Genomic DNA, 12,964 nt, shown 5'->3' with positions numbered 1-12,964 from the left:
ATTTGCAGGATGCATGCAACTTGTGTTATGTGATAGCTAAATTGAATGTTGACTGCCTTTCAGGTATTGTATTTTCTTAGGTTTGATGAGACATTATCAAGATCCACTCTTTCAAGAAATCCAAATTTTCCAAGCAAGACATAAAGTCCAGTCTTACCCCCCCCTTTTTTTTGTCACATTTTCTGTTATTTTTACCTTCAGTCAGAAAATAGCCACATATGAAATGCAGTATGGCACCTAAAGGTCATGACTAAACAGCAAGTCTCAAAGGTGCTGACTAAAGTTATACTTTTCTTTAAAAGGCCTAACCTACTGTTTTTTTTTTGTTGTTGTTTTTTTACCTAACAGGAATCCAGCTTCTACCTACTCCAAAACCATCCTGGCAGATTTTATTTGTGTTGAAGAATCTGACACAAGGTCACATTAAGTAAGAAGCAGCACTCCCCATACTGCTGTATCAAACTCGTGTTCCTTGTCTGTCCTGAAAACTTGCTGGGGGCTGCTGCTTATAAGTTCCAAAGAATAGGAATATTTCTGATCTGATGTTGGCAATTTTCATTCATTCCTCAACCAATGGGACTCTGATCCGACTCGGCCGTTCTACTAGCTTGAAGCCACCAAAAAAACTCTTGTGCTTCCTTCCTACCCGTAATGCTCTAAGCTCAACCTCCCTCAGATCTCGTTTGCCACTTTCGTGCCTAGACGTGGTCACCTTGTCTCTTGAGCTACTATTGAAAAGTGGGATTTTTGTTCCTTTTTTGCTATTTTTCTGTCTGCTATAGCTACAGTGTAATTGTATGTTAATTTCTGCTGTGTTTATTGTGTAGTGTTTCCTTTCCTACCCCTTTTACACACTTGTGTACTTTCTGATTACCATTGTTGGTTTTTATTTCCCTCCCCTTTCCTTTACATTGTGGTGTATTTCCTCAAAATATCATACTTGGTATTTCTCTTTTTTTCCCTTTGTCCATTCTGCATCTATCTTTCTATAATTTGTAGTGCTTTTTTGTTGTGATTTTGTGCACCATCCTCCGGGTTTGGTCAGTATGTCTGAAAAGGGATTTAAAAAGTGTGACCAATGTGGGCAGAAAATGCTGCCCTCAGACTCCCACCAATTGTGTGTATACTGTTTGGGCCCTGCTCGTTTGGACTCATGTTCTATATGTGCTGGGTTCATCCACAGAGCTGTTATGGAGGAGGGTCTTTGAAGTCACCACCTGATGACATCTCCTTTGGAGACATTCTTGAGATCCTAAGGCGTAAGGGTGGTTGGTCGGCCCAAAACCCAACTTCTGAGGACTCAGTACTTCTGGATGTCTTTGGAGGTGACCCATCTACCTCCTGGGTCTTTCTGCCCACTGATGACCTTATCGACCTGGTGTCTCGGTGGGCATGGAATGAACTTGATATGATTGAGCCAATCCCCAAAAGACCTGATGGGATTCTGGCTCCACTAGTTGGGAGAGCATTGGAACAAGGGTGTACCACTCAATGCCATGGTCGTGGTGCTGGCTACGTAGAAGGAACTTGTGGAGTAGAGTTCCTCTGTCCACCCCCTTAACAGGGAGTCTAGGGCTTTGGACAAGTTTGGGAAGTGTGTGTGTGTATGTGTGTATGTATATATATATATATATATATATATATATATATATATATATATATATATATATATATATATATATATATATATATATATATATATAAAATTTAGTGACATTTATTGTCTGATTGCTGAACTATTTGGCACACTTCACGAGGTTGCAAAGGGACTTAGTCAAGGAGCTTTCCAACTCTCTGGCAGGGACCATTACTAGAGAGGCACAATCTTCTGTGGCCTCACAGTTGGCTACCCTTCAGTTGATCCATAATTTGTCTATGAGGCTCATCTTGCATGCTACAGAATGTACCTCAAGGGCTGCAGGTTCAGGCATTTCCATTAGCAGGCATGCCTGGATGCTGTGTGATTTTGTGGAGCCTTTTAAGTCATCTTTTGTCAATGCTCCTTTTGACATTTTCTCCTTGTTTGCCCCCACAGTGAAAGACGCACACACAGACCCTGTCTGCAGTGGGCATACATTTTTCGACCCTCAGCAGACCTTTCCCAGGAACTAAAGGGGAGGTCGTAAGATGTGGTTCACGAAATCACAGGGTCTTTTCCAGGACACACGTGGAGGTAGCTCCCCAAGGAGTGGGGAGGGGACCGATTATGGTAGAAGATGGCCATATGGCAGAAGAGGTCCACAAAACTGGGGGTTGAGGGATTCCTTTTCCGACAGGCTCTTTCAGCACTCCTGAATGGAGGTCTGATTTCCTTCCTGTGGAGGCAGTCAGGGGTTGCTTATCCCTGCACCAGGAAGCCTGTTGAAGTTTAACAAAAGATACCTGGGTGCAGAGGATTGTTTCCAGAAGTTATATTATTTCCTTTTTCCTTCCACCCATGTACCCAAGAGATTCCCCAATGTTCCACCCAGAGGGAAGTAGCAGTGCTAGACATACAAAAGCTGCTAGAAAAAAGAGCCATCCAGGAATTCTCTCCAAACCAGATACAGTCCGGAACTTACTCAAGGTTCCTTTTAGTGCCAAAAAAAAAAAAAAAAAATGGGACTGGAGACCAGTTTTGGATCTCAGTGTGCTAAACAAACAGTTCGACACACCAAGTTCCAGATGGTCACTGTTCAGTCCATTTTGCCCTTTCTGAGCAAGGACGATTGGATGTGCTCAGTAGACCTTCAGGATGCATACTTAAAATAAACAGATGATCCAGAAGGTACCCGCGCTTTTGGCTGGGAGTCAGTCATTACCAGTTCAGAGCACTGCCCTGTGGTTTCACCACAGCCCCCAGGGTGTTCACTAAGTACATGGCAGTGGTAGCAGATCACTTGAAACTGCAGGGATTCTGGATGTTTCCGTATTTGGGCGACTGTCACTGCCCTAATTAGGCTCAGTTGGTACAAGTGAGACTTCACATGTAAACTTGTTCACATCTGGGCATAATGGTCAGTTACAGCAAGTTACAGTTACAACCCACTCAAACTCTTGAATTCATAGGGGCAATGTTTGGTCAATGATAGCATCTCATCCCATGTCAAGACAACAGACAATAAAATCTCAGGTCAGGAAAGTAATCTGCTGTACCGGGATTTCAGCACAGATGGTTCTTCAGGCATTGGGGTCAGTGTTAGGAGCAGTAATCCTTCTGCTCTTGGCAAAATATCACATGAGGATTCTGCAGTAGATGCTTCAGGCGCAATGGTCGATGATCTCTCAGCCCATGTCTATGAAAATAAAGCTTTCTCAGGTTTGCAAGCAGATACCTTGCCTAGTGGATGCAGTTATGGCAACATTTATAAGGTCGTCCCTCTGTCCTCTCTCAACCCAAGGCTCTAGTGACCACAGATGTTTCGCAGATCTAGTGGGGGGTATTTCCCAGGCAAGACGGTCCAAGCAATTAGTCCCCCAATGAGGCCGACTTCATATCAGTGTTCTGGAGATGATGGCGGTGCTGTTGTTTTTGCAGGTATTCCAAGACTCTTCCTCTTGGAATGATTGTGGTACAGACAAACATATCAGTGGTTTGGTACATCAACAGACAAGGGGGAACCAAGTCCTATCCCTTATGTTGAAAAGCCCTAAAGGAGTGGCAATGGGTGATCACCTCCAACCGCTTTCTGACTGCACTGGACATTCCAGGGAAGTCCACAGTGATAACAGATTAAGCAGGTCCATTCCATTTCCTCACGAGTGGTCCCTCAACCATAGTGTTGGACATGGTCCTTGGTTAGTGGAGCCAGCCTTGCTGCAGTCTCTGTGCATCTCCCCTGAACGAGTTCATCTTTTTTGCCCTGATCCCCCCCCCCCCCATCAGGTGAGTCACCGGGGGATGCTCTGCTCCATGATTGGCCCACCTGGTCTCCTGTATGGTTATCTCCCGACTTCTTTGACACCCGTATTTCTTCAGAAAGCAGTCAGGTTGAACAGCATAGTCATCCTCATTGCCCCTTATTGGTCTTGATGACAAATTTGATTCCCTTTCCTGTGGCTTCATCTTCTGTGTTCCCCTTGGATTCTGGATCCAGTTCTGGACTTAGTTTCATATCACAGGCCTGGTTCTTCCGGACCTTCAAAATCTCAAACTGGCCACATGGTTTCTCCCATTCCATTAGTAGCCCGGTAGCCCATGCATTCCTGTCCTGTCTCTTCTGTTCTGTCATCACACAAACCATCCACGAGGAAGCTGTACAGAAGTAAGTGGAGGAAGTTTGCTTATTTGGCTAAGCAAAATCAAGTAAACCCCTTTTCATCTCCGATTCATTCTAATCTTGAATTTTTGTCAAAATTTTTCAGTGCTAGTGCCTCTACTGTCAAAGTTCAACTCGCTACCATTTCTAATTTTCATGTGGGGTTTTAAAATTCATCTTTAGCTTCTTCTCAGCCATGTAAAGCTTTTTTGAAAGGCACATTGCTTCTCAGACCTCCTTATAAAGACACCGCTTCACCATGGGATTTGAACTTGGTACTGCAGGCCTTAATACAGTCTCCCTTTGAACCACCAGCTACATGTGATTTGAAGGTTTTGACATGGAAGACCATCTTTTTAGTGGCTGTTATGTCTGCCAAGAGAATTTCAGAAATACAGGCCTTGTCCTCCAAACCTCAGTGCTTGATTTTTTTTCCCAAGGATAGGGTCTCTGCATACCAATGCCTCTTTCCTGCCTAAAGTGGTGTCAGGATCCCACATTAACCAGGCCATTCACCTGCCTGTGTTGTCCCCACCTTCACAAATAGGGGAGAATACTTGTTATATTTACTGAATGTTTATAGACAATTGTGTTTCTACTTGCACAGAACAGAATGGATTAGAAAATCAGACCAACGTTTTGTCTCTTTTGCATTCAGTAAGTTGGAAAAACAGTTGCTAAAATAACATCTAAATGGCTGATAGATTGCATTGCTTTCATTTACAATAGATTGAATCTTCCCTTACCAGAAGCATTGAAGGCTCATTCATCCAGGTGTATACTGCTACAGTATTCCAGTTGAGAGTATCCGTGGACAATATCTGTGCAGCTGCTACTTAGTCTATTCCCCATACCTTTATCGTTCATTACAGATTGGGCATGGTCTTGAGGGAGCCTTCAGCTTGAATGTACTCAGGAATATCCTTCTGTAGAGTCCACCCAAGGACATAGGTAGCTGGGGACTCTGTCCCCATTGGTTGAGGAATGAATGAAAATTGACATCAGATAAAGAAGATATGTACTCACCATAACATTCCAACTGTGTTGGCCATTTTTATTCTTCCGCAACCTTCCCCCCATCCACCTCCCTGACTTTTTCTGATGACTTCTGGTGGAATGAATGTTACAAGGACTTATAGCAATGGCTTATGATGTCATTATTGTTTGACATTTGCTGTCATTCTCAAGTTGTGGAAGGATCTGAGGGAGGTTGGGCTTGGAGCATTATGGGAAGGAATGGAGCTCAAGAGTTTTTTTGGTGACTGCGAGCTAGTAGAAGGACCAAGTTAGATCCGAGGGTTCTATCAGAGTCACATTCATTGAGGAAGAATGAAAATGTTCAACACAGACGGAACATTATGGTGAGTACATAATTTCTTTTTATAGAGAATAGGGAACCTGCACATTGTCACTCTGATTGGAGAGTGAACACTCTCTAGCAGGGTGTTACTGTACTGGTAATTCCTACTGAAAAACAAGTCTACCACTTCATGGCAACATGTTAAGCTACCATGGAGCTTGGACTGTAACAGCGATAATGGCTGCCATTGTTTTACACTCGCTAAGCAGGTCTTTTACTGTTTAGTAATGGAACAAAAAAACAAACTCAAAGTCAACTCCACAAAGAAGAATTCTGCGGCTCTCTATTCAGGTGTTTTAAAAACTTTTAATACAACCAACACGCTTTCTAAACACATTTAAAACAAAAATAGTTAAAAGCTTGTAGGATTAGACCTTTCGTCTTGAACTGTGCCAAAACTTCATTAGATAGATCCAGGTGTTTTAAAAACGTTTAATACAACCAACACACTTTCTAAACACATTTAAAACAAAAATAGTTGAAAGCTTGTAGGATTAGAGCTTTCGTCTTGGACTGCACCAAAACTTCATTAGATACAATTTATTCATAAAACCCCAGTTAAATAAGCCAATCATAGTGTGTTTCATTCCTTTCCTACACACATCCCATAACTCAAAAAAAAGTCAGTAGTAAAAGGGCAGTTTGTGCGCACCACTAGAATGGTCACAAGAGAGGACGACTTTTTAGAACAAATATGAGAACGTAACCACTATGTTTTTAAGGAGAGGGTATCCAGCGGATTTTATATAGAAGTCTAAAGAGGATGTGATTTATAAAAGGACAACTGGGTGTTTTATACCTACTGTGAATCAAGAAAGTACTGAAATCAGTAAGAAAGAAGGTAGAACAAATGATAAGTTTAAATGTGCTTATATAACTACTTATAGCCTTGAACGTGATAAAATGACATGCAGGTAGGTGTGTGTGTGAATGGGTGTGGCTTCTTTGAAGGTTGGGCGTCGGGCTGGCAACTCGGCACCGTAAAACTCCACTGCCAATCATTAGCGGACCAGAGTTCCACTGTGGCGACCCCTAACTGGGAAAAGCTGAAAGAAGCAAACATCAAACCGGGAAAAGCTGAAAGAAGCAAACATCAAGAAAATGGTTATGCTGAAATCAATAAGAAAGAAGATAGAACAAATAAGTTTAAATGTGCTTGCATACTGCCCTAGGTTTGTGTGTAAAAAGGTATGAGTTTAAAAACAGCACTAGAAAACCTTTTAATAAATTTCATACCACTGTGTTCCATGGTATGTGTTGCTGTGGTCTATGTTACTATTGTAAAAATATATGTTTGTGAACAGGTGGAAATAAAGAGGAAAATAGTTATATCAAATAGATTTGACTGCCAAACTAAAGGCCTTATGCCAGCTCTGCAAAGCATATTATATAAAAAAGCAGTGTGTTCTTTAAAAGAACGCATCTATGAACATTTTTATGACATTAAGAAAGGGAAATCTATCAATGCGCTTGCAGAACATATTATGAACAGTGATAAGCATTGGCTTTAAATTTGTTATTTTAGAAAAGGTACATAGGAATGAGAGGGGTAGACCCTGGGCAGTCTTCCTTGAAAAGTTTGCAGTTAATTCTTAACGCGACCAATCACCCAGGACTGAATGAAAATGTCTCTGTTAGTACCATATTAAAACTTAAAGCTTTACAAAGATGGTTTATAATGTATTTTAGTTTGTAAAGTATATTAGTAATCTTTTCTAATAATTTTATTTATGTATATTTAATTTTTAATATTTATGCATTTGTTTGTGTTGTTTATATATTTATTAGCATTACACTGTCCCACGTTTCACTGCATTAAAAGAGAGTGGGCATGTAATACGCAAAAGAATCCTATTGGTTGTTTATTAAAATCATATTTTTGTGATTGGTTTAATATCAGCTGGAGTATTTTGAATTAATTCTATTTGTAAGGTAAGGGGTGTGTGATAAATGGAAAAATGTTATTGGTTTTTAACGTAAATTACATATACTGTGATTGGTTTACTTAGTTGGGGTTTTATGAATAAATTGTATCTGATGAAGTTTTGGCACAGTCCAAGACAACAGGGCAAATCCTACAAGCTTTTAACTGTTTTTGTTTTAAGCGTGTTTATAAAGTGTATTGGTCATATAAAACTTTTTTAAAACACCTGGATCGAGAGCCATAGGATTCTTCTTTGTAGAGTTTTTCTTTTGCTGTTTAGCTAGTGTAAAATTGCAAAAAAAAAAAAAAAAAAAACATAGAAAACTGTGTGTGCTCATGTGTATGAAAGTAAGAGAGAGAGAGACATTATTTTACACTCATGAAGCAGAACTTTTGTTGTTTAGGGAGTTTAAAATTAAAACAAAAAGAATATAAAAAGTGTAAGTGTGTGTGTGTGTGTGTGTGTGTGTGTGTGTGTGTTTGACCAATTGAGCAGTGGATACAAATCTTTTAAAAGGTATGCATAAATCTCAGCCTCTTAGTTCAAGAAATCCAGATAAAGTTTAAAATAATGGGGGAACAAAGGCAGAAAAATAGGGACATATTTTTAATACCGCTGTTATAAAATTAGAATGTTGCTATAATAACATGATTTATATTAACACACATCCCTGATTGATATGAAGTCCATACTTTTTCACCTGTCCCTGTGCTTCAGGGACACCCTTGATTTTGACTCCGATTTTAGCTCTGCCTCCCTTAATCCCTCCTAAAACTGGGAACTTTTGAGGTAAAGGTGGCAAATTACATCTAATAAATGATAACAGTAAATTGAGTTATAGACTTTTTTTTCAGAATATATATATATTAATTTGTATTCTTTTATTTTGTCAGTGTTTGAAATTAACAGTACTAATATTTTAAGTGTTCCTGATTACTTCTCGATTTGTCCCTCATTCTGTTGACGTTTGTCTTTAATTAGTTAAGGGCTACGATAAAGTGTCTGAAACTTAAATGCAACTCATTATTTAGTGACTTCAACCCTCAATGATTTTCCAGCATGTACTGCAGCAAGCTTGAAACAGTAGGTGGAGGAAATGTTTTATATAAAAATGATTTTATATCTATAGATAGATAGATATATATGTGTATGTATGTATGTATGTGTGTGTGTGTGTGTGTGTGTGTATATATATATATATATATATATATATATATATATATATATATATATACCTTAATTAAAAAAACATACAAAACAATTCAACGTATAACCCATTTTCTTACCACAAAATAATGCTCTCCAGGTTGTGTTATTGTGTGAATAACACTCTTCCAGGGGTGCAGAGGTCCTCCACCTGTGCCATCTGGCTTTAGAACACCCACTGGGTGGATGTATTTACACAGTAACACACACCACATATCCTGGAGGGCATTATTGCTTGCTTTCCACCGCATTCTTCTGGCATATTGTATCTATCTATTTATTAATTTGGTTTTCCCATTGCATCATTGTTCATTCCTTCTCTCTCGCTCTCTCTCTTTTTTCAAAAAGTTCTTGTTCCTGCTTTAACAGGAGTAGGTCAAAGTCCACCTTTAAAATGTGTGTACCTTGCTGCACAGTTTTCTTTCTTTAGCCTCTTTTTGAATATAAACGTATCTGTTGTGTTTAATGGTTGATTTTTTTTTTTTTTTTACATAAATGGTGTTAAAGTACACGATATATGTGTATGAGTATTCTATTTTAATGCAGTAGGCATGTCCTAGGTAGACTGTCCATAAGTGTAATAGCAGACTAGGTACACACTAGCTGTACAACGCAGTCAGGGAGCTAAAGGCATATATAGCCCAAGAGCCTAAATTAATGGGGGTCAAAGGTCCAAAAATAGGAACAGATTTTAAATGTTGCTGTTATAAACTTAGAAAGTTGCTAAAAATAACAGATTTGTGTTAGCATGCTTGATATGAAGGCTGAAACTCAAATGTATATCATTATTTAGTGACTTCAGTCAGTGATTTGCCAGAAAAACATAAATTTTTATGAGGAACAGGCCAAAAATCTGGACAGTTGAGAGGTATGATAGCCCATTTTACCTTTTGCAGGATCCCCTCTTCAGCATATATGCAAGTTAGTTGGCTGCCAGGTTCTCCTTTAAATCTCTTCATTAGTAGGCTGCTGGTCATGCTGATAGCATTAAAATTAAAATCTCCAAGTAGATAATTCCATCCTATACTCATTGTTAGTTTTGAACTAAAGTCAAAGTCTTTCTCCTACAGATCAGGAGAAGGCTTTTTTGTTGAGTACCAGCTGCTGTAGAAAAATAGCAACAGTTCAGTAATCCGTTTTAAACGAAGTAAAGTTAAAACTTGTACATGTCTTCCTAGCTGAAATCTGCTGTCATTTTAAATAATTTTTTCATCTACAAGTAGAAATATCTGTTCAAAGCTTGCACCCGTATGTAGCAGTAGAATAAAGTCGGTGTTAAATGCAAACATACAAGAAGTAGCAGGACAATAAATTCAGTTAATTGAATGCATCATGTTTCTAGCATGACAGTCTGCAGTGGACTAATCTGGCATGGGGCAGTGGCGTCTCGCACAGAATTATTGCATTGTTACAGGTGTGCCACTTACAAAAAAATGAATGCTGAGTTAACAGTATTCCATTCTTACTAGATTGTATCCTTACTAGATTTCATTTTTATACTTATTTGTGCTTGTTTACCAAAACGTTCTGGCTAATTGTGTTCCCATTTTCAACTGAAAACCAGAGAGGAAAGTATCATACTTACATTTCAAAATGTTTAGTTATATAAAAGCAGGCTAACTTTTGGGGGGGGGGATATCTCAGCAGAGTTTGACTGACAAGTCATAGTAGCATAGTGATTAGTTAGCCTTTTTGCCTCACAGTGCTTCGCTGTCCAGTTTAGTTCTCAGCTAAAATGGCTTCTATGTGGAATCTGCATGCCTTCTCTTTCCCAGATGGGTTCTCACTGTATGCTGCAGTTCCCCTCCCTCCCTCATTCCAAAGACGTGTCATAAGCAAACTGGCAGAAGCAAGTGTCTCCTTTCTTAGAAAGACTGGCATCCTGCCCAAAATTTAATTTTTTACTCTGGGCCCATTGAATGCTAGAATGAAACTGTGGTGTTTCTGTGACTTTAAAAATAAATGACTTACTCCAGACATTAAAACATATAGGCTACAATGTAGTGTAATAACAGTGAACTATTTACATATTTAAATATGTCCATTTTCATAAATAAAGCCTTTTATATTAATGTCAAACTTATCAGCCACTTGGGTTGAATGTAGACAGAAATTATAACTTTTACTATGAGAATTTACTTGGTGAAGATGTATTATGGAAGAAAGAACATCACGCTTTAAGAGATTAAGTGAACAAATTGAATTTATTTTATATAAACATTCATTTTGTTGAGTTGTTTGTTCTCTGGGGTCAGAGATTTTAAATGAGTGAATAAAAATTGTTTTAATTGAAGACAGAAAAATGTTTTACTTGTAAATTTTTCCTGTGGCTTTGAAAATTTGATAATGGTCAGTCTTAAAAGTCTGATAGAAGTCTCAGCTAACAGTGCACACTTTTCTGTTGACAAATACCTTCCATTGCTCTTGTAAACCTATTTAATGTGACCATTGTTTTCTTTCAGCTTCCAGTACTGAGTCGTCAATGCTGTCTTTGGTACTACTGCCAAAAAACAGAATCTTGTCTTTAAGAGTTGTGAGGAGAGTTTTGTGCAGCACCTTGAGGTCTGAAATGGAGAAACCAATAGAAGCATCCATTCGAACAAAACTCACAGAAAAACTAGAACCTGTCTACCTTGAGGTCCTTAATGAGAGCCACAAGCACGCTGTTCCTGAGGGATCTGAAACTCACTTTAAAGTACTGGTAGTTAGCAAAACGTTCAGTGATATGAGTCTAATCCAGAGACACAGACTGGTGAATGATCTGCTGAAGCAAGAGTTGGATGGTCCAGTTCATGCTCTTTCAATAGAGGCCAAAGCCCCAGAGCAGTGGAATGAAAATCCAGCTGTCAGTGAGAGCCCTGCATGCCTGGGAGGTTCCAAACACGATGCTAATATGCATGCAAAGTTAGGAATGGAAACTTCTGTTTAAACTTCATAAGACTTAAGACTTAAACTTGTGTCCTTTTTGTCTGTTTTTATGTTAGCTTTATATTTGTAAAACCAGAAAGATTAAAAAAAAAAAACAGAAGGCTTGCTTGTACAGCTGTTTGAAGGAGGATTAGCATTTTCTCCTCAGGAATTAGAGAGAAATAGTGGGCACATTGCACAGACCTGTGTGGATTAAGTTCTGGCTGTAGTCATATGCATGTTTGTGTATCCTGTACCCACCCATTAACTTCCTCCAAGCAGTTTGTGCACCTAGCATCTAGTATCCCATACCCACCCATTAACTTCCTCCAAGCAGTTTGTGCACCTAGCATCTAGTTACTGTATTGACTGTCTCGTGAAACGTTGTGCATACTGTTTCAGATTACCATGCTGGCCAGTCCTAGTTTAGCAATAACTGCTGTAATGCATGCTGCCCTTCTGCTGGGGAGGCGAAACATTTAGGCCCCCTTTTATCAAAATGGTGGAAAAAGCAGTTATGCTGAACCTTGAAGGGATTCTTTACTTCTTCATGGAGCCGTCAGTTTTTCTGTTGCTGAGATCTGTACCCTCCACCATCTCAATAAAGCTTGGTTATAGTTTTGAGTTTTTGCTTTATTTTGTATTTCACTTGGCTGTCATGCACCTGTTTGTTTGTTTTTTTTCTCTCTTTTTTTTTCCATGCTAGCCATTTTCCTTTGGAAAAAGCAGTCTACAAGTGTATAGTGTGAAGGACAATCTTTTCTTTCTGAGTTGCCCAGTTTTTGTGTGATTATAATGTAGACATGGTGATGAGGTTTGTGCATTGTGGGTACAGCATATCTTTTGCCTTGTCATAACATGTGAATTGATCGAGGGAAGGATCTGAGTGTTTTCCACAACAGCATGTTGTTATGTGCTGTGCAAAAAGCAAGACAGTCTTTTGGCTACTCTGTAGGGATTTAATTTTCATCACTAATTCTGGAGACTAATTTTTCAGTTTGTTGTTAAAATTTCCATATTCTGTCTGTAGACACAACACATACATTGCAGTTCACTACAAAATCTCTTAAGTCTTTGAGACGTATACACACACACACACACACATCTTCTCCCCAATATACACAGCATTCCTCCTCAGCACATGTCCAAACAACGTAATCTTGCCTCTCTGGCTTTGTCTCCAAACCTTCCAACCTGGGCTGACCCTCTAATGTACTTATTCCTAATCCTGTCCACCCTCGTCACACCCAGTGCAAATCTTAACATCTTTAACTCTGCCACATCCAGCTCAAACTCCTGCCTTTTTGTCAGTGCCACTGTCTCCAACC

General features: G+C 39.2%; 1 protein-coding gene across 1 annotated transcript in view; it reads left to right on the top strand.

The window, feature by feature from the left end:
* Nucleotides 1-12,260, top strand: part of BOLA1 (bolA family member 1) — a 67,834-nt gene extending 55,574 nt beyond the window's left edge. The window contains exon 2 of the mRNA XM_044079907.1: nucleotides 11,192-12,260. Within this exon, the coding sequence (XP_043935842.1) occupies nucleotides 11,212-11,658 (447 nt within the window). The 5' untranslated portion in view covers nucleotides 11,192-11,211 and the 3' untranslated portion in view covers nucleotides 11,659-12,260. The remainder of the gene's footprint in view (nucleotides 1-11,191) is intronic.
* Nucleotides 12,261-12,964: the final 704 nt, after the last annotated feature.

The sequence above is a fragment of the Protopterus annectens genome, chromosome 8.part0, assembly GCF_019279795.1.
Source record: "Protopterus annectens isolate FY-2018-M chromosome 8.part0, PAN1.0, whole genome shotgun sequence".
Taxonomy (NCBI): domain Eukaryota; kingdom Metazoa; phylum Chordata; order Ceratodontiformes; family Protopteridae; genus Protopterus; species Protopterus annectens.
This window is presented reverse-complemented; position numbering and strand designations above follow the sequence as displayed.